This window comes from Protopterus annectens, chromosome 9.part0 (genome assembly GCF_019279795.1).
Source record: "Protopterus annectens isolate FY-2018-M chromosome 9.part0, PAN1.0, whole genome shotgun sequence".
Lineage (NCBI taxonomy): Eukaryota > Metazoa > Chordata > Ceratodontiformes > Protopteridae > Protopterus > Protopterus annectens.
In genome coordinates this window covers 1,321,908,100-1,321,932,338 of record NC_056743.1, presented here as the reverse complement: position 1 = coordinate 1,321,932,338, position 24,239 = coordinate 1,321,908,100, and the positions used below count along the sequence as shown (strand labels likewise).

Here is a 24,239-nt window from a genome sequence, read left to right as displayed (position 1 = left end):
CCTCCCCCCATCCCAATATAGAGTACCATACAGCAATCAAGACTGCAACCGCTGGGCTGGCATTGTGACCCTCCTGTGCAACTTAAGGCAGTACTGCACGATGGCAGTTATTTTTGGGCTCCTAAAAATGGACTTCTAGATCTCATCTCCCATAAGCAGAAGGAGCTTGAGAGCATCAAAGATCTTTCAACAATGGTTAGTTCCTGTTTCCTTCTTTGAATATCATTAAACAGACCCTCAAAATTATATCCAAAAAGGACCTCTCCCAAGAAAGAAGTATCCTTGATTACCTACTTAGGCTCATCCTTTGGGGAGGAGAGCCTTCTTAATGCTACTGTGGGGGAAGTTACCTACTTAGGCTCATCCTTTGGGGAGGAGAGCCTTCTTAATGCTACTGTGGGGGAAGGCACAAAGTCTAAGGTGGCTACAGCATCAGCATAAAACAAAACTAGATGGGGTTACATGGAGGCTCACTGCAGAAACTCTGGGTAGTACATAAACACTTTTTAACTCCAGAATAAGGACGGGCTGCCACTTTCAATATTATCTGATCCAATTATCAGGACTGGAACCTGGAGAGAGAAAGGAAACTAACCATCACCATGGCAGAGAAGCTTAACTTCTTGTCCACCATTTCCAAAATATCAGACTCTCTATTACGTCACAAAATGAAAAGGTACTGTGACCTCTGGGACCAATGATGGACCAAAGACAAACAGAAGTCTGCTGCAGGACCTTTAGTCATGACATATTTATTCTAAGCTGACAACTTAAAGCTCATTTACCTTGCTGAGAACAAGATCAGGATACATCCAGACTGCAAAAAACAGATTCCTTAATGATGACATCCATCAAATCAGATGAATCAGGACAGTTTCTCTTTCTCACCAACAGACTCATTCCAAAGATTCTGGATGAAAGTAAAGTCACAAGCCAGTCTATGGAGAATTTCAACAGCCTGTGTAACACCATCAAAGAAAGGCAGGGAGATTGGGGGTGCTACTAAGATGAAAACTCACTGTATTTATTCTTCTAGATGAAGTCATTTCAGTTTTCAACACAGGACATAGAGAACCCTGTCCTTTAAAGGTTCATAGGCACTTACTAGGCCACTGATCTGTGAGGATCTTTAGAAGCCTGGCCTAGAATACCAGCCTAGCCAGACAATTCCATGAAACTTTTAACTCTTGTACTATAAAGTACCAATAACCCATCGCCAGCAGAACATTTGCATGTTATCCCTATCCATAAGAGACAAGGGTGCTAAACCAGGGGTGAATTTGCTGTTTTCCATCCATTGTCCAGATTACATTTGAATAGACTAAGGGAAATATTTTGTTTTATGTGGAGACAAAGATGATCCCAAACAAATGGTATTCTATGTGATACATATCTATTCTTCTAACATGTTCTAAACAATTATTTTATTTATTACTTTCTTTTACCTTTGTTTACTGGGAAAGTCCGTCTGGACAGTTTTATTGGAGGCCCGGGAAGAAAGTCCAGTACAACTACAAATAGTATAAAACATCAATACACACATTTTTCTGGAAAAAGAGCTCAACTTAAGGCAGTAGAAGACCAGACAGACCTAGATATACACGTTATAAATTTAGAGAATAGCTTAATACAGTCAAAAATAATTGTCATATCATACAACTTCTCAACTTAATACAATAACAGAGATTGTTGTATGCATGTAGCAGAACTGCCATTTCATGAAAGGAAAACGTAGAAGGGCGGTGTGATTAACTGACTTGTTAACACAACTGCACTGGGAAACAATTAGGTGAAAAGATTACACTAGGCAGGGATGGACTTCCAAATAAAGAAACTTGAAAAGCTGTAGAATCAGGGTGACTTGTAAGAAAGAGAAACATTGTGTTAAGTTTGCATAACCTGAGTCAGAGTAGTTGCTTTAGCCTGGTCAGTGCACGTACTTATCCATGAACTATGTAGGTGGGATTTGAGAAGGTTTAAGGGTAAATTTGTTGGATGTTGACCTTATATTAAGGGATCATAGTGTTCCAGATTTTAGCAATGTAGTTAGGATACAGGGAGTCACCAGCACTGTTCTTACTTTTGGTTATGTTAATTAGGGATTTGTTCCTAAATCTTAGTAAACATTTGTTTGAATATTTGGTATGCCCCTTTTCTTCAGCGATATGTAGAGTAGTGACATATCTGCCATCTTAATTAGAGACGCTCTTCAATGGATAATGCTTGGAAAGAATACAGAGTAGCATTAAAAAACTCAGAATGGATGCAGAAGCCAGAGGAATTTAAGTCGAAGAGCTAAGAAGGGAAGACTCCTGAAGCAACGAAGCACCAAGGATTGATGGACTCTTAGAATCTTAGGTCAGGCAGCATCAGCACTTGGTGATACTACAAGCTGACAGTGTACAAATGTCAAGAAATCTTCCTGTAGCAGGTAATGGAAGCAACCACATTCCTCTGGTGGAGTGACATTTGACCTCACTAGCCAAAGAACTGTTAAATGCCTCAAAAAATAAAAGATCATAACAATAACACTAAGGTTTGTTAAGCCTTGTGTAGCCAGGCCCTTCTCCCCTCAGTGTAAACGACACAAAGGCTAATGGGTCTCCAGCTACACATGCACACCATGCTTCAGGAAAAATCTGAACTGGCAAGGATACGAGTGATATAAAGGGCAAAATGTCCTACCCAGAGTCTGCCACTGGAAAGAAAACACAGAGATGAATGGAATGGTTAAGGGAAAGATACAAAATCACTTTTGGAGGAAAGCATTTGTCAGCCATGATGGAATTGTAAATGGCCAAGTTAAGTCTCCTTAGAAAATCAAGGCCTAGTTCTGAGATTCTGCAAGTGAAGAGAACAGCTACCAAAAACATCTACCAAGAAAAGACTACATATCTGTCAAAACACATGGCTTAACAGGTGGAAGACCAAGTCGGTCAGTCATGAAACTGAAGTCCCAAAGAAAGAAGTCTTCAAAAAGCAAGTTAAGGTACATCACTCCCTTGAGGAATTGCTCATTAAGGTTTCATAAGGTCATGATGTGCTGAATTGACTGAAATACAAATCCTAACCATAAAATAACCAATGCTTGGGAAATAACAGTGGCATGAGTCTGGGCCAAATCCAGCACAAGGCAACCTAGGCATCTGCCTAGGGTCCAGTGCTAGCTAGGGGTCCCAGCCACAGAATATTAAAAAAAAAATCACACTGCTGCTTGGCATGCAACAGCTCCATTTTCATTGGCTTAAATACATGCCAATGAAAGAGCTGTTGCATGCACACAAAAATATTCACTTAATTGGGCTCAGAAATTAAAATATCTTGAAACAGAGTGGGAATGGATGCCCTCTGTGGTAAAGTGACTGAAACTATGTGCTGCTGTTTACAGGAACTCTGAGTATGAATGTGTGTGTGTGCATGTGTGTGAAATGACCCAGTATACAGGGTGCCTTGTTAAGTAACTCGCTCAGTCTCAAACCCTGTACCTTCAGTACCACAGGTAAGAGCACTAGTCCTCTAAATCAACACGCTTTTTTCAGGCAAAACCTTTTTTTTCCAACTTGATTTAGAGTAATCTGTTCTTATCGGTCTTCTGTTTTGCAGAATATCTCTGATTTTGCATCCTGTTTATGCCCGTTCTTCAGCAAGTCACTTAACTAGGCAGTGATATGGGACAACTGGAAATTTGGGCTAGTCTCCTCAATGGTTCCCTGGACTGCAAGCCCAGTAACTACCTATGAAGTACTTGTGTAAAGGAAGGAAACAGACTCTTGTACAGCTGCATTATCATATGAGCCATGTTCTCTAGATGTAATCCTTGGTTTCCTTGCTCTGTTGAACTTTGACAGTGTGTTTAATACTTAACTGTGAATAACTTGGCAGAGTCGCAAAGAAGACAAATGACGGAGGGAACTGAACCATGTACTATGGAAAGCAGCTCACAGCTTTACTCATTTGAACCAAGTTGTAGCCCAAACACAGTGCACTTCACACGTCTGCAAAAAACAAAATACATTAAAATGTATTCACAGCTAAAATATTAACATTGAACTCAGACTTCATACTCTCCAATTACTTCACCACACATTACTCCTAGGTTGCTCCTGAAAAGGGACAAATGTTCGGTAGGCTTCAGCAAATGCATTACACACTGGTCTTTTGAATTCCCACACCCTTCACACAGATTCTAATTACTAATTCACTACATATTTGAGTATGAATCCCGGTGTGAATCTTCTAGTTTAATGGGTTGCCTGATAATGCTCACCAAATGTAAACTTTCAATGGAAGCAAAGTTTCCTGTTCTCATGTCATCTTTTTTAATGTGAAACTGTTTTGTTTAGAAAATGACTTTTTTTTTTGTAAAGTGTAAATCCAAATGTATGTGATGACTATAAATGTAAAGAAGAAAACAGAATGTACACCAACATGTTTGAACAGTATTTATGGTAATGGGGGGGGGGGCAACCAGGTAATGGGATATTGGTATGTCTGGCAGGGGCCTGATTCATTACCCTGCATAGGGCCCCATTTGTCCATGACCCAGCTGTGTAGACTCTTGCAGGTGTATGCTGCAACAATACAGCATTATTAGTCACACCTGATCCATTACCCTTCCTAGGGTCCCATTTGAACATGATCCAGCTCTGAATACAGCAGACACATACACAGCTAGGTGGTTGAGGGAGTTGTGGATCACATCTTCCAGTGATAGGGTGGCCGGGTGTAAAACATGGTCATGAAATTTCAGAACTAATGGAATTTTGTCCATGGGGTTGGTGTGCCATGTAGGCAGTGTGTAAAGGGAACCCTGCTCCCCCATTTGAAATTCTAGAAGCCTTTCCACACTCATTACTCTGAACAGCCACTGATATGTTTTGCTTGCAGAAGGGCAAAAAAAGTGTGTGATGGGATTGAATAATGGGACACTGATGGCTTGCTCAGTAGGGTGCACCCAAGGTGGAGTCAGAAGCATATCAGCCACACCACAACCATGGGATATGTCCACAGCCAGGGCAAAGGTAGCCATGGACAATGTGGATAGTGAGGTGCTCTCTTCAATGGTGAGGACGTCAACTTGACATGTGATCATGTAACAAACATCTATCTCATAGCATGGCCACTTACCCACATTTTCACTGTTGGAAGTCTGTGTCGTACAGTTATAACATATATTACCAATAATCTGGTTTATGCTTAGCAAACACACAAGTTGTCATCTACAGCTCAACACCAACATCCAAGCCATCAGCAGGCATGAGGGTCCTCTCCACCAGCAATTCTTTTACATCTATGAAATGCCTCTGCATTGATGGTCCATCAACGTGATCCATCTGGTTTCTGGCAATTTCCGCTCCCATGGACTTGGTATACAGAAACATATCAGCGAGTCTAAGATGTACCTGTATTATTGTCCTATTAAAGTTCCTCTCTGCACTAATACTCTGCCACAGTTCGTCCCCATGCCTGGTCTGAGAAGGTCTTACCTGCTTCACTCTTAAAGGATATGATTTCCATGTGTGCAGTCACCCTGTATTAGTACCTCTGTTTCTGGTATGGTGATTGTTTCTAGCTACTGTCATTCCCTTGGCCCAATAATAAGTTACTCACCTGTGACTACACATACATAGGTTCATAGGTAGGTACTAGGCTATTGGCCCTGGGGCTAATACAAGCCCAGCCAAAAAGGTACCCTGGCTTTTGCCACCCAAGAAAATTATATAGGTTCATAGGTAGGTACTAGGATATCGGCCCTGGGGCCTATGGATCAGAGTGTCTAAACATGGCTGTCCATACCACCAGACAACTGTCTTAGTATTGATACCAGCCCTCTTTAGGTGGCCACAACTCAGTGTGCTACTATGGTGTCCCTATTCAGACACTGTGCTACAGTGTGGCAGCAGTAGGCATATCAGCAATGCTGTTGGAACTGTGCTAACTGCAGTGTACATCCAGTGTCCTCAAGGTCTCACATCCCTTGTAAACACATCATGCAGTCTGTGCATACATATGGTACAATTTCAAGAACCCTACAAAGCACTACAGTAATATGAACAGACATTGTTCCTTGTGCGCTGAAGGGCTGCAACCTGTCCTGCCTTGTCTTCTGTGCCCTGTCAAACTGAGTCCCTGTAGCAAGACTGCACCTGTGCCCTGCCACTTTGGCACCCCTAATGTGTCACTCCTCTGTTATGCCCTGCACTGTTACCCCATGCACTCCACTACTCACTTATCTGTTGCCTCCGTGTACCCTTTTGTGGTCACTGAAGTCCCGAGGTCCATTACCAGTAGTAGTTTGCTGTCAGTATGTCTGTATAACAGTACACTTACATCTACTACATTCTGACTCTCCAAGTTGCTCATCATAACAGTCGCCTGCAATGCCATGTTTTTTTATCACACAAACAGGCCTTGTAATGGTGTAATTATACTAAAGAGCTGCGTTAGCATGGCTGCCTGAAACACAACTGTACTGTGATTCATTATCAGTCACAGTTAGAGCTATGATGGTGGAGTCTGCCCATTCTTGGACTTGAAGGTCACATGCACAGTCACTATGAAACCTGTAATACCACTTGGCCATGACAGTATGACATTGTATCATGCTGCAGTAGTGCTTGGTGATGAGCATCATGTGGCATCTATTATGTGCGACTCTGTGCACTGGGCTGCCATCATTCTCCTCATTCAGACTTGCAAAGTGGACACAGCCTTTTCAGACATGGAGTTTGGCATGGCTCCCACATGGTGCAGCAAGAAAATCAAGATCTTCCAACATCTGCTGGGGGAGTATGAGGGATGCCTCCCTCTATAAAACTGATGCCCAGCACCAGCTTGCCACAGTGCTGAGTGATGTCAGTGGCATCATCCACTCTGGCAAGCAGTGCAGACACAAGTACAGTGACTAGCAGAGGTGCCACCTGGACCTGCTCTAGCAGAGGAAGGCACGATATTATTGCAAGCATTCTATAACTGATCGGCAGTACACAATAACTTACTGCCTGTAGCTGTAACTGCCTTCAGTTGTCATGAATATGCTGTAGCAATTACTATTTGTTTTATGCTTTCCAGCAGCCGAGGAGATAGGTTCTCCAAGATGTGAGACAGGCATAGCGTACTGCTGCCTGTATCCTACTGGTTTAAAAAAAGAGCAATACACAGATACAAATTTGTGCATTTGTTATATCATTTGTTTCTCTCTCCCTTTCATTTTCTTTTATTACAAGACTGGTGTGGTACACACTGTGGTGAGGTAGCAGTATCTGCACAGACCTCCACTCCTACCACTCAGTCCTCAGGGCCTGCTTCTGTGCATGGTGTTCAAAGTCACCCTGTGGAAGGGTGAGATGGAGAGCTTGCTGATGGTCTGTATAGCCATATTCAAAGCAAAGGGGTAATGAAGGCTCCTCATCTCAAAGTAATCTTGAGGAGTCCTCCTGGGGGGTACAGTAATTGGTGAGGACACAGATGGAATTTATGCTGGATGCACACCACTGGCACCCTAATGAGTCTCCTTGTGTAACTGAGAAAGTCACATGGACAGCCCTTTCCACTAGACCACCAGAAATGGTGCTCACCCAAAATGTCAGCCATTGAGTTGACCAACATCTGGTGAGTTCCCCAAGACAGATAGGCAAAGCTGGTTTCCATACCCCCTCCTTATCCCCTTCATTGAGTTTCCATCCTTATATTACTCCCCATCTCCTATTTGTAATCTAGCATTGCCCATCATCAGTTGTTTACCCCCTATCAGTCCACATTTCTTCACGGTTGACCTCTCATGCATCTATTGAGAAGAAAGCACAATACAACTGCACAGTGGTAATTATCACAAAGAATTTAGTGCAAAGTGGTTTGATGCTGATATGATACAGTCACGGTGGCAACAGGTTACATAATGAAACTTTAAAGCCAAAATAATGGTATTAAGCATGCTGCTGGATAATCTGCACTGTGTGTCTCCATGTGACCCAAGAAAAAGTGTCAGACAGGTAGTCTTAATGCTGTGCATGTTCACAAGCACAAAGTGCTCCATTATCTGTCACTTGGTCACTGATGGCAGAATATACAAGGACACCGAAGCAAACTGCCAAGTCATTTGAAATATAAATGAAGAGGAAATGGGGAAATAGTGCAGGCAGAAATGAGGATGAGCAAGTATAGGAATACACAAAAGGACAACAGGAAGGGAAGATACGTGTAGGGGGGCAGAAGGGTATACTTTTTGGAAGGTCCAGGTATGTTTCTCATTTTATGAAGGATAGAAAAGGAATCGGCTACACTTAAAGCCCCCTGGGAACAACAGCCTAGTAATCACTTAAGAATCTCTCTCTATATCCCCCCCATCAGGCTTTGTTTGCATTGTATGTTTATTTGTCCCACTTCCTTACCTAGACATCGTTCCAGTTCACACTTTCTTCTTGCTACTTCCCTCTCTACTCTTCTTCATAAAACGAGAAATGGGCACCTCCCCTGGCTATGTGATCTTAGTGGTGTAGATGGGCTAGGGTGCAAACCTTAGATAAGGCATGCTGGATGGCTTATTCAAATGCAAAAATAATATCAGGTAATTTTATTTTACGTTTTTTTTTTTTTTGACCAAGTGAAACACCTAATCAGCAAGTTACTTTATTTGCTCCTGTCAATCCCTGAAAACAGGACCTTATGCATAAAAGGTCTTTTCCATTTAGAAGGAAAAAACAAAGCATGCGTATAAGCACTGATGTAGCATCCACCTCCCTTGTCCCAAGACCCTACAGGTACCTTACCAGTACCATTCTTTATCTTCTCTCTCAGTTCATGAAGTTTGGTGAAATTGTGCTCCAAAGCTACATCGGTAGTGTTGACGTAGATGTACATGTAACATGAGGGTGTTTCAGACACCGTATAGACCTTGTGGTAGTCTCCTGCTGGAAGCTACACCAAATACAAAACAGAAAGAATGTAAGCATATATGCTAACCCCTCTGCCTCAGTCATCCTTAACTCAAGTGACATTTAAATTATCCTCTCATCATTCTACATATAATTTGATTTCTTCCGAAATATTAACTACAGTTAACTATATAACCTAGTTCGTCTCACTCCTTGACCATTTTTACTGGCTAGCCACACCAGTGGTACAAATATTCTTGGCTTACATTCAACAACATGCTCCCTATATGCCCTATACTTCTAGTTCATTCAACATATTTCTGTGAACTGACACATTATTTCTCAAAAAGGAAACTTACTGTTCAGATAAAATTAAGTAAGTTAAAAGTGAAGAATGAGAGACCCGTAATGTTAATAAAAAACTACTGTAACAGTTGCTGCTCGTCATCATTATTGTACCCATATCTTACCCTGACCGTTGCGTCTCACCTGCATTTTGTCACCTTCTTTCAGAGAGTAGTTTTTGCTGTTCTGTATTTCCACGACCACTTCTCCCTGCAACACTTGGACACTGGTGTTGCCCAAGTCTTCACTGACAAAATTCTCCAGATGCAAGCCTAACATAGAAATAACAACTGTTAGAGAGACAATATTTCAGTCATTCCAAAAAAGGCTGAAGAACTATGGAATAACACGTAGAACAGTTTTCATTAATAGAGATTAATGTAAGACAAAGATTATGGAAGTAAAACAGCCTGGTACTACCGATGGCAGAGACATCTCAACTTTCTACTCACCTCTTACTTTGAGTGTCCACTGCAGGTGGTAACTTCCGAATACTTGCTCTTATTCTGTGTCCCTTACCTGGCTTTTGAAAAATATACTCAGCCCTGCATTCAAAGGGCAATGACCCCTCAGGTCCAAGACAGTATCCCTGCATTTGAATAAGAGAAATGGAATTTCCAATTCTTTCCTGACATTCACTTTTCAAATCTTCTATTACAGCAGTGGTCATAGAAAAGAGCCGACCTTCAATTATGACATTACAGCACTCAATCTAAACTTATCAAGTGCCAATGTGCTACATTTCAAAATAAAGACTGTCCAATTTTGTGTCTGTGGTCTGAACCCTTCCCAACTGTTGACAGTATCTGTACTTCAAAAATGCCACATGCTGAAAAAATCAACTTGTGCTTAAAGCACATAATGTCACTCAGCACTTGCACAATTATGAAAACAGCACCTCTCAGAAAGGAAATGAGCATCCCAGGGAAAATATGCCAACTTTAAGGACATGGTCAGAAGGTAAGTGAGTGATCTGGAGCCAGGTCTAAGAGTTCTGTGGCCAACTCCAAGGTTATACCAGTAACTCTCACTGCCCCCTCTCCCTGTATATCCTAGTCTAACAAAACATCCATCAAATCTATGCCTTTCTAAAGGTTGTAGACTTCTTGACATAATGAAACATGTCTGTCTGGTCCTCACACTTGGGAACAAACCTCAGGCTTACAAGGCAGCCAGCCTAATGCTGTCCTCCCCTTACAGACAAACCACAGCCAAGGAGCACGTTTTCCAGTTTCATGGAACTTTTGCCTCTGAGCACTTTCCTCCCTTGTCATTTAATCATTCAGCAAGGCTGCAAACTTTTTCCATCAGCACTCAAAACTTTCACTGGCCCCCTTTCCCCAGCTTCTTGATGACTGACAACCTGATCAAAAATAAAGCAATTTGAGATGTACAGTAAAGCACATAATGAAGCAAGCAACACATAGAAAGAGGTACATAGCAGCCTGGATTCTATACCAGCACTAGGCCCATTACTGAAACCACAACCTTTGGCTTGCCCCTGTTCAGGTACAGTTCCCTAGTACTCACAGCCCACGGCATGTGTCACTATTCTCATGCAAAAGTGTTCACTGGATTATTCCTCACCAGATGTTCTGGAGAACCCTAGTGGTACAGAAACCACTTACAAGACCACCAGGAAAAGTTGCTCTGCAATACCAGTCATCCATGGCAACAGTCAGAAGAAATAAAGTAGTTTATTTTTTATTTGAATGTAGGTACATCAGACAAAGTGCCTATTTGTCCATTTTCAGCTATGGCCTTGTTTCATAAAATAGAGAAAGTAAAATAGGCAAATTGAAAAACAATAAAATGGGTCTAGCAGCAAGAACATATGCAAGACAGTTTTTGTTTTCAGTTTCAGGCTCATCTTTCTGACAGAAAAGGTGCATGCACTGTCTTCATCTTGCATAAGACCCTTCATTTACAGAAGCTTTCAGGGTGACAATCTTGGATGAAACCCCTTTTTTCCTCTTTCAGAAATAATTTTAATGTCTACTTCAGAAAATGTTGAGACTTTATGAGCCCTATCACCTGTATGGATTCTCTGATGCCTTCACTTCTGCCGATAAGAATCTAAACTCAAGACCCACCCCATAACAGATGAATTACTTGTACATGATGGATCTAATTACTCTTTTAGACAGAAATCCAAGACAGACTGAAATGGCCTCCATTTAGTACAAATCTCACAAACATCAACCCATGAGCTTCAATCCAATAATGTGGCTTGTCTCCTTCTTCCAAAGACTGCTACAGCTCACAACCGCCACCAACCCCTATCCTCTAAGATGGGCACATCCATCCTCCCTGCCAACATCGTCAAGTAACCAGTTGCTACCAAGGCTGGCTTATGTCTGCTTTCATTCACCTTTGCTTTTCAGACGTTGTTTTTCTTATACAGCCCAGTTCTAGTCTCTGCCAGATCCTCAACAGCACTGTGTAAAAAATAAATAAATAAATAAAATTCCTTTGTAGTGTACCCCACAACTGGCTCACTACAGAAGTTTCTACCCAAAGCTATTAAGTTAAGCTGCCATACGGAGAGGTGCATGTTTTCATTTATGCTCTTTGGCCCTGTTGCCTGTGCTGGCCAATCAGACCATTCATTCCACCATCACAGGGTTGAGGATCAACTGAGCTGTCATTTAGACAGTCATTAGGAGTGACATAAGTAATTTTCCCCCCCCTCCCTATGGACACCTGGTTTTCCCAGCCAAAAGGTACATGCAATGGTGTGCCTGCATTGGTTGTCCCCGACTTCCACAAGGTATTTTGCCAGCAAGAAGCTTCAGCCCCTCCCATCAAGCACAGTAAATGATTTCTCTGACCATCACTAGGAAATCGCACAGCCCTTCATGCTCATACAGCCACCAATTGCACTTCTGATGCAAAAGCCATTGTGGTTTCATCAGGCATCTGTCCCTATAAGGAAGCCTAGGTGCATTTGTCATCAATCTCCATAAAGAGGCAAAACAATGCAGTCTTACAGCTTTTGTAAAGGGAAAAGTCCCCTATAGTCAAGAGATACAAAAGACATGCATAAGAATCTGTAAAATGGAGATTTTTTTCTCCTGTCTGTAGATGAGCTATATACCTTTCTTCTGTCTCTAACCAGTATCAACTCGCAAGAAGGCCGTTACCAGAAGAAGCAGATGAAGCATAAGGCTACTATTCTCTATCCACAGCCATCATGTCACAGCCCCAAATAGGGAAATATGGCTATTAAAGTTCAAGATACACAGCTATATTCAAAGTAAGATGTTACAAAGTAACAACCAGGCTACAGACCATTTGATTATTTATGCAGTCCCTCACGTGGGAAACCATTGCACAGGACAGGCAGTAGATTATGATCTTCTGGAGAAAGGACAGGTAAAAAAAAATGCTTTGCAAGGATTAGATATTGAAAGTAATAAAACCAAACTTCATGTAAAAAAACAAAACATGCTTTGGGTGTCATTTTCAAAGCAAGTGCAGCTTTGCTAGTGGAACTGAATGGATGGTGTCAAGCAATATAATGTATGCCTTGTACAAGATTTTGGAGGTTCCTTTAGTTCTTTTCTGTCCCTAAATGCTTACCAAGCGTCTTACGGTGGTAGTGGTGGAGAAGGTAAAATTCCAACAATATGTCATGGTTCTTAATGACTACCCTCCTACTAGCTCCTTCACAACAGACTGTTCTGCATCTGGACTTCACGTTGACCTGGCTAGTATTGTTACATATGTGAAAAGGGATGCATCTGTTCCTGGTTCCACTGCAGACCCATCTTCATCAGGACAGAAACTCTGATACAAAGCCATCCTGCACTTAGAAATGGCAAAAAAACACTGGCATTCTGAGTCTCCTTAGAAGACAAGATTCCGGCACATTCATTTTTCCATCTGCAAGGTACAGTTACACCTACCTTTATTCTACTTTTGGAACATGTCTGTATAGAAGTTCCCTCCAGCTGGCAATGCACTATCCAATGCTTCAATGTCATCACTTCTCTTTGTGTTTACTCACTGTCAGGCACATGTCCCTGCTTCCTGGAGTAATGGACAATGCCTCTCCATCTGGAGGTCAGATGCTGGTTTGTTCCAGTGTTTGATGCACATCTTCGGTGTAAATTGTGCATATGCTGCCTATATGGACTACTTCAAACTGCAGGTTTGCTAGCATAAACTAAATGAAAATGGACTAAGAACAGTCTGTATGCCCTGGAGGAGCAGCAACTCCACCTGCAATACTCATCATGTCAGACTAACAGCATTGCAGTGTCAGAGCAAATGAGGGACCAAGATCCAACCCTCACTGACGAGAGGTCTCAAGCCTGCATATGGGAGAAATCCACCACATTTTTCTTGTGCCAATCCATACCGGATGGGAGTTGTGTGTGTACGTTGCACTCATAGTTCTAGCCTCTTACTGGGCCACAATCATCATCGTCACACTCTAAGGGGCACCAAAGGTTAACCTCTCTGCATAGGACTTATGGCTTCTATCCTGGCTTGTTTTTTCCAGCAAAACAGAAAAAGGGGTGGACGCATTGTCCTTAATGTGGAAAGGAATATTCCTGTAAACATTTCCCCCTTTCCTCTCAAAGGTCTACCAGCATTTAAAGGTTGAACAGAAAAGTGCTGACATTTATCTAATCCCAATTCAGAAAGCACCATCACAGTAGGATAATAAGCTAACATCTCAGTGTTTGGTTACTTAAGTTAATCTTTACTCTGTAGGTTTTGAAGGCTGCTCAAAAGCCAGCCATCTAACCAGATCCCCTTACAAAGTGACAAAAAATGCCTATTCAGTTTAACACTAAACAACCTTGTCAGCTTCAGTCTCTTTGCAGGACTGACAGAACTGATTTATTACACTTCAGATGCCCTCTAATTTCTCTGTTTTTCTGTACAGCATTTCCTTAGCGCAACAAACAATCAAGCTATTACTTAGGGCAATCGTACATTGCAAACTACATATGAACTCAGTGCCTCTGGTACTCAATTTTGAAAAGCAATCAGCTTTCACATTCTGTTAGGACTCTTATCTTCAATAGATTTCAGTCACTCTAATAAGACCATTCTTCTTGGGGCCATTAAATTTCACCAGAAGGATTCAAAGTTTCAGGGCCTTCTGCACAAGATGCCCATTCAGACTACATTCTCAAGGATCAAACCATACTTTCTTCATAAGAATAGTTTAAGTATGGCTTTCAATCAGTCTGTTCAAAAACTTGCCTCACTGTTAAAACAGCAGAGAAGGCCTCCTGTATATCTTGGAAATGACCAGCTAACTGTGATCTTATCTTACAATGGCTGAAATATTTCTAAAGTCGGACAACCTTCTTCCTTTTGATGTATGCAGAAAATAAAAACAGTCAAACAACTGTTCTTCCAAATGGCTCATGCACTGTATCATGTTCTAGTGCAAAAAAAAAAGTCCAGAATCTTTTAGCTAAAGCAGTCAATGGTTGTTCTGGTACAGAGATCTTCACCACATCTACTGCTTGTCCTAGTATTGTCTATATACACTAGTACAGCTGCTGTCTGGTCTTCCATGCACATCTTTACAAACATTTTAGGCTTTGTTTTCTACTTCTGCTCAGCACAAATGTTGACCCAGCACAATGAAAAGCTGTTCCAATTCTTTTAATTAAATTAATTGATAAGCATTCAAGGAAATTAACTGGCTTCAATGCTTATAACATCTTCTTCAGCAGAATCTGTTTCAAACACTTCAGTTTTGAATTTATATACAAAAAATGTCACCAAAAATGACACCATAAATGAACTAGCACAAGTCATGTAGTGGCCCTATTTCAGATACATTAGTAATCCAGACCTTATCAGCAAATATATACAAATGTATAAAACTGTATTTTCTAAACAAAAATTACAGTGCTCAGAATGTAAATGCCAGTATAAATTCTTGATCTTTACTGCCCTCCAGTGGCTGTAAAAATTATGACCAGCACCCAGTAGTCCATTCAGTAAAAAAGAACCCTTCAGCTTTGGTTTAAAATGGCAGTCCAATCTAACAATCCACATTTCTTTCCACATACAACAGATTTTCCTTCCAACCTTTATGCTTATGTGTCACTTTATCGATTACCAAAAACATAAAATGTGCTGAAACATATACTAAAGCATGCTTATAAAAGTGCATTTATGGGTGTCAGCACTCGAGTGTCATCCTTCAGATGAGACATTAGTCCCATCTGTCTGTATTAGTTGGTGGCAGCTCAAGTGAATATAGATGATCCCACAGCACCTATATAAAAGAATAGAGGAAGTTCCCAGATACCCTGGTCAAATTTCCCCCAGCAGCATAAATTCCATCTTGGGTCTTCCCTGAAGTGAGGCCACTAGCATAGTGTAATTTAGTCAACAAATTAAGTATAGACCGACAGATTGAATCTCCATATCTGTTACCTCCAGACAGCTTTTCTCAAATGGAAAAACAAATGTTTTTAACAAATAATCTATGTAACGCTTTAGGTTTCTATTGAAGTAATCCACCAGCCACAAGAGATGCACAGAATTCAACCTAACTGCAGTATTGCTAGTATCAGCTGCTGGGTGACATGCAACTTCATGGTGATATTTGCCGCTCTCATTTAAATTCAATGAAGTAAGATCAACATCTCTTCATGTGTATGGTCCTATTTAGTAATTTTAGCAACACTTGGGTGGGCATACACTTTATTCAACCATGTTATACAGCTTCTTCAGTACTTTCCTGAAGGTGGGAAAGCCAGGTCTCAATTAGATTTGTGTGAAGTAGCTGTCTGATCCACACAAGCATGGTTGCACAAAGTCAAACTTTCCTCCATTCCCAAAAAGCTTGCACCACTGGGCTAGAACTGGAAGAGAGATTTTTGAAGTGACCACAAATCCAAAAAAGAATGAAACAGGAGGTCAACCACAACTTTAAAAATATGAAACACCTCCACGACAACTGGATTTTTGAAGTGACTTGTACAAAAGAGCAAGTGAACTCTGTTGCTTCCTTGGGATGGAAATATGACAAATCATTCTGAGTGAATCCCAAAACAGTAATGATAAAAGCAATGCTAAGATGCCCTACAGTAAGACCAGAATTTCTCTCTAGGAAGGCTGCCTATCTGGTAGGCTTTAGTAAGCCATTCTTACCTCCACTCTAAGGGTTCTACAACCCAGGTGAGAACTTCAAAGCAAAATAAGTAATGGAGAGAATCCGGACATTCTACTGGGGAGCCAAGCTGAAAAATGCAACCGAGTGCAGGTTTAAGAACCTTAAGGCTTGTTCACTCAACTTTGTCAAAAATGCTGACTGGTCTATTACACAACAATCCATATGTTTTTCAGCAGGATATGCAATTACATTTTTCCTCCCTGAGCAGTTTCACTGAAAGAACAAGTCTGTCAACCCTTAAATTTACATGTGTCCTTTCTGACATACCTCACTGCCAACAATATATCCTTTTTAAATGTATTTACTTGTTAAGAAGGTAAGTGAACTTGTCCTCTTTAGACCCTTTATAACCATGACACAGGCTAAGAGGTAAAGGGTAAAATGCAACACATATGACAATGTAATGGTCAACCAACATGTTTTTGGGAGATGGAATGAAAATGGAGTACTCAGAAAACCAAAGCAGACATAGGGAGAACATGGATTCCACACAGGCAGACACTGTTTTTAACTAAAGGGGGGGGGAACAATCCAAGATGTGCTAGTAATTGAAACCAAAGAAGGGACTTCTTGATCTTTTTCAAGCTTCTCAAAAATATATCAGACAGTCAAAGCTTATACCACTAATGTAGGTTTGCCTTCCCCACCACCTCATAGCAAGATTTGAACTAAAACAACAAAAAGTATGTTCTTGAGGCATTCAGCTTCAAGTGTTGCCTCTTCTACCAGATGTTGTAATGCAGGGAATGACATTAAGTTTCTGAGCAACATAGCAAAGTCTAACAAGCTACAGAGGCAGAAGATTCAAAGAGAATCCAAGTACTAAACACAGATGTGTGCCTGTGTATAGAGAAATGTATGGAGTGCAACAACTTGTTTTAAAAAAAGACAGGACAGCTGCTTTAGGACTATTTCTGAGTTGTGACAGTAGCTCTACCCATGGAGCAAAATGACTTCTTTACTTTTCAACTGATAAAATACATGACCACCACATATGCACTCCAAAGTCAGCACCAAACAGATTCAAAAATAAAGGCCATACAAAACACATTGATATATAAATTGAATACAATAAAGTACAACCTTTGAAAAGGTACTACATATAACAATTAGAAAAGGTCAAGCACATGGAGTGAAATATTTTTGCCAGCGGCCAAACTCTGCTTTACAAATTCAGTGTAACTGCACCTTTTGTCGTTCATGACTGTTGGTCCTCCTCCTAACCTCTGGTCACCACACTGTCCTTTTTCTGCTGCTGCTGCTAACTCCACTAAGCTGCCAGTGCTTATTCAGATAAGTTAAAAAGTTTGGAAGGTGACAGAAGAAAAAAGCATTCATTTAATGGAAAATACATTTTTGTTTTAATTGTCTCACTATGTGTAACCCATGTAGTTTTGGATTGTTCTAGATATGTGCACGCATACTTCAATGTACATATGTGCACATTTGTTTGTGCATACAAGTATTTAATTAGGCATACAGTTTTGTGCATCCTACAGACATTACTGCATGCCCAGGAGTGTCATGCCCATGCAGTTATAAAATGGATATTTTTATTGTACTTTGAATTTTACATTTAGCAATTTATGTATGATCATTTTTATTTATTTTTATTTTACATTTGTTGACCGGGATAGTCCGTCTGGGTGGAAGCCCATTTTCAGTGCAGGCCAGAGGAGAAAAGCTCCAAGAAAGTTACAATGTAGAGTTACAAAAGAATTACAGTAATATATAAAACAACATTATTTAAGACAAGTAAAAGAGTTGTACATTGGATTATACAATAGGCACTTTGCATAGGTAAAAGACGGTTCTTTTCGCTTTTTTTTTTCTTGGCAGGTGTAGACCTTAAATGTCAGCATAGGTGTGGTAACAACATACAGCAGTGAATAATGAACATAGTAGTAGTTGTTATATTAGTCTAAATAGTTGGTAGATGCTGTTAGCTCTGCTACTCTGGGTTAATAAAGAGGGGGGTGGAAGTGTGGGTGACAGTAAGAAATTGAGAGAGAAGTCTGGGTGTGGGATTGGGTGATGTAAGCCTGGGCTGGTACAGGAACAGAGCCAGTTGCTAGTGAGTTGGTCTTTGAACAGTTTTTTGAATTCAAGTAGGTTGGTAATATTTAGGATGTGTTGGGGGGTTGAGTTCCTATAATATGCATTCTGTAATGTATTTTAATTTAAAACAGTTCTTTCACAGATTTCAACTAAATGATTTTATGGAGTTGTATACCTCTTTAATTCATCACTGTCTGTAGTGCCCCTCTTTAATTCATCACTGTCTGTAGTGCCTTTTTGTATACTTAACAGTTAACACCCATAGCTCCTTATGATGTCCAGAATTTTTTTTTTTTTTTTTTTTTTGAGTCTTGACATATTTAACTAAGTGAACTATCAGCTAATTACAAGCAGCATCTGAAAGATCAAGGATTACTAACAAAATGGCACTAACATTGTTAATCTAGGATGTCCTGCAGTAGAGAAATGAATCACGGTTTGCTATAAGTATTCATATTTTCAAATTTATGTTCATATTTTGACAATTGACAGACTTGCATGGCTGTTGAGGGGTATTGTTCTGAAATGCCAGGGTGAGAGATAGAAGCATTCATTGTAAATGCACATTTATCTCACATTATACATTGTTTGCTAGTAACTTTGAAAATAAGCAATGTTTCCATATGTACTCAATACTTCAACAAGTGACTTACAACCTATGACAGCATCAGGTTCACAGATGTATACTAGGCTAATGACCACTAGAGACTTTACAAGCCTAGCAGTACAACCCAAATGTGGCCCACAAGTTTTATGCTTTAGAAATTTATATAGGAAGTGATTTCTAGTTATGACAGGATTTACTGGCAACTTTTATCAGCTACATATATGCCAGGCCAGGGGTGAATTTCTAATCTCCAATCCAATGGTCCAAGTTATACTTAACTAGGGCTGGCGGGACTTTGTTTCACATGGATAGGGAGCCTATTCCAGAGAATGGGAATTCTCTGAGAAACATCTCTCTCTCTAACATTATATTTATGTCGCAAGCAAAATTTAGGTCTTTGGATATAGTAGTTCTGATGCTGTTTGTTTTGCGGACATGCAAAAGGACCATCACAGAGGGATCCAAGTATCCCTTGTAAGCCAGGCATAGATCGTCTCTCAGTAATCTGGGGCAGACTACATACAAAGATAGGGCTTTGAGGCAGTTCTCACAGGACATTGTGTTTATGTCCTGTATTCTTTTTTAAAGGACCTTTGCAGCTGTTCCAGTTGTTGCATGTGTCTGGTCAGACAATACCAAAGTAAGAAACTCTATGATGAGACTGATGAAGGCCAAGTACAGTGGTATGATGCCTTCCCTGGACCTAGACGCCATGCCCTTACAAGTTGAGCAACACAGAAGGACTTTCTTACCCCCTTCATCATGTGTTGGTTAAAGGCAGGTTACTACCTACACGAGTTCCCAGATCCAGGACTACTGCTGTTTTACAGATGACAGTTTACCAAGGTGGCTGCCTTCCCAAAAGGTACTGCAATAAACTTCTAATGGGTCTGTAGTCTCCAAGATCTGTTGATGGTATGCCCTTATGAAGGGGGATAAACACTGAAATCTTCCATTCTCATGGCACAAAGCCTGTTTTTAGACTATAGCTGAACAGTGACTCCAGTGGTCCTAATAAGCAGTCATGAGGCATCTCAGGATATTATTGGGGCTCACTGAGGCTGTGTTCTTGGCCTTACCAAGCATCGCTAGGACATGCTCTCTACTTATAGTTTGAGGGGTTATGTTAAAAGTATTTCTTGGGGCATGGTTGGGGGAGAGCGGAGGGTAAAGTTGGAACTAAATTTGTCAGCCAGCAGACTTCCTATATCGCCTGGCTCCATTAATCATCAGTTCAACACACTGTTGTGTGCTGCCTTTGAGATTTCTGACATAGGTGAAGAAAGCCTCCCAAGCAACATGGCCATAAGGCCATCTTAACCTCAAAACTAGCTTTAATGGACTTAATTAGCTTCCTTAGTTGGTTGTTTAACCTGACAAGAGAATTATTATTATTGGACTTGCACTTCCTGATTTTAGCCACAATTTTTTTTCTTTTGTTTTATACATCCTGTTTAATCTGGAATGTCACCAGGGCTGTGTCTCTTTGGAGTTAGGTTTGGGCTTACTTCTGGTAGGTACAGCAGCCTCCATGCAGCCATTGATTTGGTTGTAGACGGCTTCTGTGAACAATTCTGCACAAGCAGCTGTGTTCTCTGGTTTTGGGGGGGACACTGAAGTTTGACAAACTTAAAAAAAGGGTGTTCGCCTTTGAATAGCTCCTACGTATTACTACATTTACTGAGCTGATTTTGAAGAAGTCAGCTTTAAGGTCAGACCTTACCAGGGAAGATGTGACATGAGAAGAGGGGAGCAGTGTTCCCCATATATCTGAGTACGAGGTCAAGTATGTTGCAGCCTTTAGTGGGCAAAAAACTAGTCAAGGATGTTTGTATTTATGAAGGCCAGGAATCTCTCCACCTGCAGATTTAAGGCCATGTAGAACACCCAGTCTATAGAGGGGCAATTAAAGTCCCTCATGAGCTGGGTATGTGGTTGGACAGCAAGTGTCTCCAGGAGATCTAAGTATGCACTGAGTTTCTTGGGACATGAAGTGTGAGCTATATAGGGGGCCCGAATGGACAAAAGATAAATCAGCAAAGCAAAGGAGTGTAGTACTACTGGAACTGAATTCATCCTCAAGTCTTGGTGAGTACCTTCAAGAAGTGGACCCTGTTTTTCACAAAATCTCCACAAGACAACACTGATTGTATTTCATAAAGCGTATGTCATGGACAGAAGTAGGTTAAAAATAAAAAAAGCTAGCTGGATGCACAGGACCTGGGGTAAAAAAGTGCCCAATCCTAGTAAGTGCACTGGTGCCAGGACTGGAAAAAAAAAATGAGTGTAGAATCCTGAAAAAATGACACTGTAGAACCCTCAAGACACAAAACATTCCTACAATGGGGCTAGGCCATTCCCAGGGGGAGGATGGCTCCTCTGTTGTAGAAGGAAGTAGCAGTCCACAAAAATCACAAAAGCTGATGGGTCAAAAAAGATCCATAGAGATGCAGAGTGTAATACTGAGGGTAAGAAAGAAATTATGTATTGTTACTATTATGCAAGAAGCCCAGAATTTCCAGACACAATATACATAAAAAATATTAACAGAGAAATTGCAGGAAAGAAAAATAACGGCACAAATATAACTGTCAGAAGCTTCAAATAAAAAATTGTGATCATTAATACAACAGATGTATGAAAAACATTATATAGACCACAAAACCTTGGATCATTTGGAAAGGGAAGCAACTGAGGAAGTGCAAAAATATAAAGAACATGTAGAGATTTTTGAAAGGTATAAAAATAAATATGGACATGGGAAAGAAAGATCTGATATGGTGCAATACTTATGCAAAGGAGAAAGCCAAATTAATTAATACAAAAAAGTAGCCCCAAAGATATTCAAAGAGAAATACAGGCAAAGGCATCCAGATATAGAAAATTTCCCAATACAAAAAATAATATCACAAAGATAGAATGTAGAACAGAGAATTAGTGAAGTATAAGGTAAGAAAATAGAAGTTGAAGTCATGGAATACCTGCAAATTGAAGGATTTAGTGTAGAAAATCTAATGTAGGTTATATATATAATGCATTCACTGTATTACAACACACTGCTCAGACATATACTTCTCTGCCCACACTAAAATTACTTCCTTCTTACCTACCTCCATTCGATTAACTATCATCCTTACCTTCTATCTGAAAAGCATTCTGTTATACACTGCTCAGACATGTAATTATTTCTGTATACCTAAATCCATCTACCAACAATGACAGCTTTTGTCTAAATGATTATTTCTAACTACATGTAACCTTGACTGTTACCTGTCACTGATTTTAAATGTTTGCAAACTTTTCTGTAGCCACAATTTTGACTATAACCTGTCACTGATGTTGTTAAATGTTTATAGACTTCTCCAACCACAATTTGCAGTGTAAATTAATTTCAATGTGGAGCTTTTCTCCCCAGGCCTCCGCTGAAAATGGATATGCATCCAGTCAGACTTTCCCAGTTAACAAATGTAAAATAAAATAAAATAAAAAAAAAAATAAAATATCACAGCATGACAGTAAAACAAGCCCCCCAAGTAAGGAGAAACATGATGAGCAGGTGACATCTGAAGAAGAAATATGGAAATAGGAAAGAGAAAGATTTAATATGGTGTACTATTCATGCAAAGGAGAAAGCAAAACTAATCAATACAGAAAGAGCAGCACCAAAGATATTTGAAGAGAAATACAGGCAAAGGCATCCAGATATGGAAAATTTTACAATACAAAAAAATGAGAAAAAGTAGAAATGAGGATTAGTAATGGAGAAGTGAAAGAAATAGAAAGCAAGGTTATAGGATTACCTGTGAAGTGAAGGATTTAATGTAGAAAATCTAACTTTGATAACATCACAGCAGGATAGAGCAATGGATCCCCAAATTAAGGAGAAACCTGAGTGGAGTGGGAAACATCTCATCAGTTGCCATATGAAGATACTTTGGTGCCTCCCACAGAAAACCAGTACAAAAGTTCAGTTGGGGTTGCACAGCAAGGGAAGGAATAGGAAACTGTGGCAACTCTGACACAGTCACTGTTGTAGAGTGATAGGTTTGTGAGTTCCGACATGAAAAAGCAATGGATGACATGAGATAAAACTGGAGAATATGACAAAGATGCTGTGGAACTCTACTGAATGCCTGCAGGAAATGGAGAACAAAGAATGTGCCATCAGTTTACAAGAAAATGATCTAAGATAAGAGTCACTTGATCTAATAGAGGTGGACAGACTTAAGATTGATTAAAGAAAGACTACAATAAAACCACAAAAAGAAGTTTGATAAAACGAACACAGTAATTAGGATTGTTCATAGAGATTCATGCAATACAACAGAAGTAAATAGGATACATTACTGTGCAGCTAAACTAATAGTCTTATCACAAAAACACAGGTCAGTAAGGGAAAGGAAGGGGAGAAATCAAATGGCATCACGGAAGTATCAAATAGAAAAAAACTATAAAGCAGTTAAGACAAGAGACGTCACTGTTAGAAACATATTTAAGAGGGAATAGATAAACATAGAATACGCAGAAAGATAGTTGTGATAAAAGCAATGTGTAGTATTAGAACAGATCAGGATCTATTGCACACAAACTAAAAATAGCAGCACAGACAGAAAAACTTAGCTATGCAGATAAATATAAAGTAAAAGCACAAAATAAGAAATTTATTGATGATCCAAAAAAGTTTTACAGAGAACTGGGAAACAAGACAAAAGGAACTGAACACCACCAAAAAAGAATAGATGTATTTTGGAGAAATGACAAATTCACCACCAAATGACAAATTCACCACCGTAACAGATACTAGCAAGCAAAATCTGACGGTAATGCTACTCGGTGCTAGAAGTCTAAACCTCAAAATGCACTCACTCGAGGCACTCCTTAAAATGGAGAACATCGACATCTGTGCAGTGACAGAGACCTGGTTCAAAGCTCCAGAGAGCACCCCTGCATTACCAGGCTATAATTCATACCACACCTTTCGGCCACCTAACCCAGAACGAAGCACGAGAGGTGGAGGCGTGTCCATATTCATTAAGGATATCCACACCTCCAGGCTAGTTGCACAGCATAATGCATCCGAGACTATCCAAGTGCAACTAACTCTGGGCAAGACCACAATCCAAATTGTAGCTTGCTACAGACCCCCCCCCCACCAAGCCCCAGGATTCCCACTCCTCATTTCTTGATACACTGGAAAGTA

General features: G+C 40.3%; 1 protein-coding gene across 1 annotated transcript in view; it reads right to left on the bottom strand.

The window, feature by feature from the left end:
• Positions 1-24,239, bottom strand: part of GGCX (gamma-glutamyl carboxylase) — a 425,060-nt gene that overhangs the window by 32,898 nt on the left and 367,923 nt on the right. Inside the window, exons 10-11 of the mRNA XM_044084295.1 lie at positions 9,363-9,490; positions 8,769-8,916 (exon numbers count right to left, since the gene is read on the bottom strand). Of these exons, the coding sequence (XP_043940230.1) occupies positions 8,769-8,916; positions 9,363-9,490 (276 nt within the window). The remainder of the gene's footprint in view (positions 1-8,768; positions 8,917-9,362; positions 9,491-24,239) is intronic.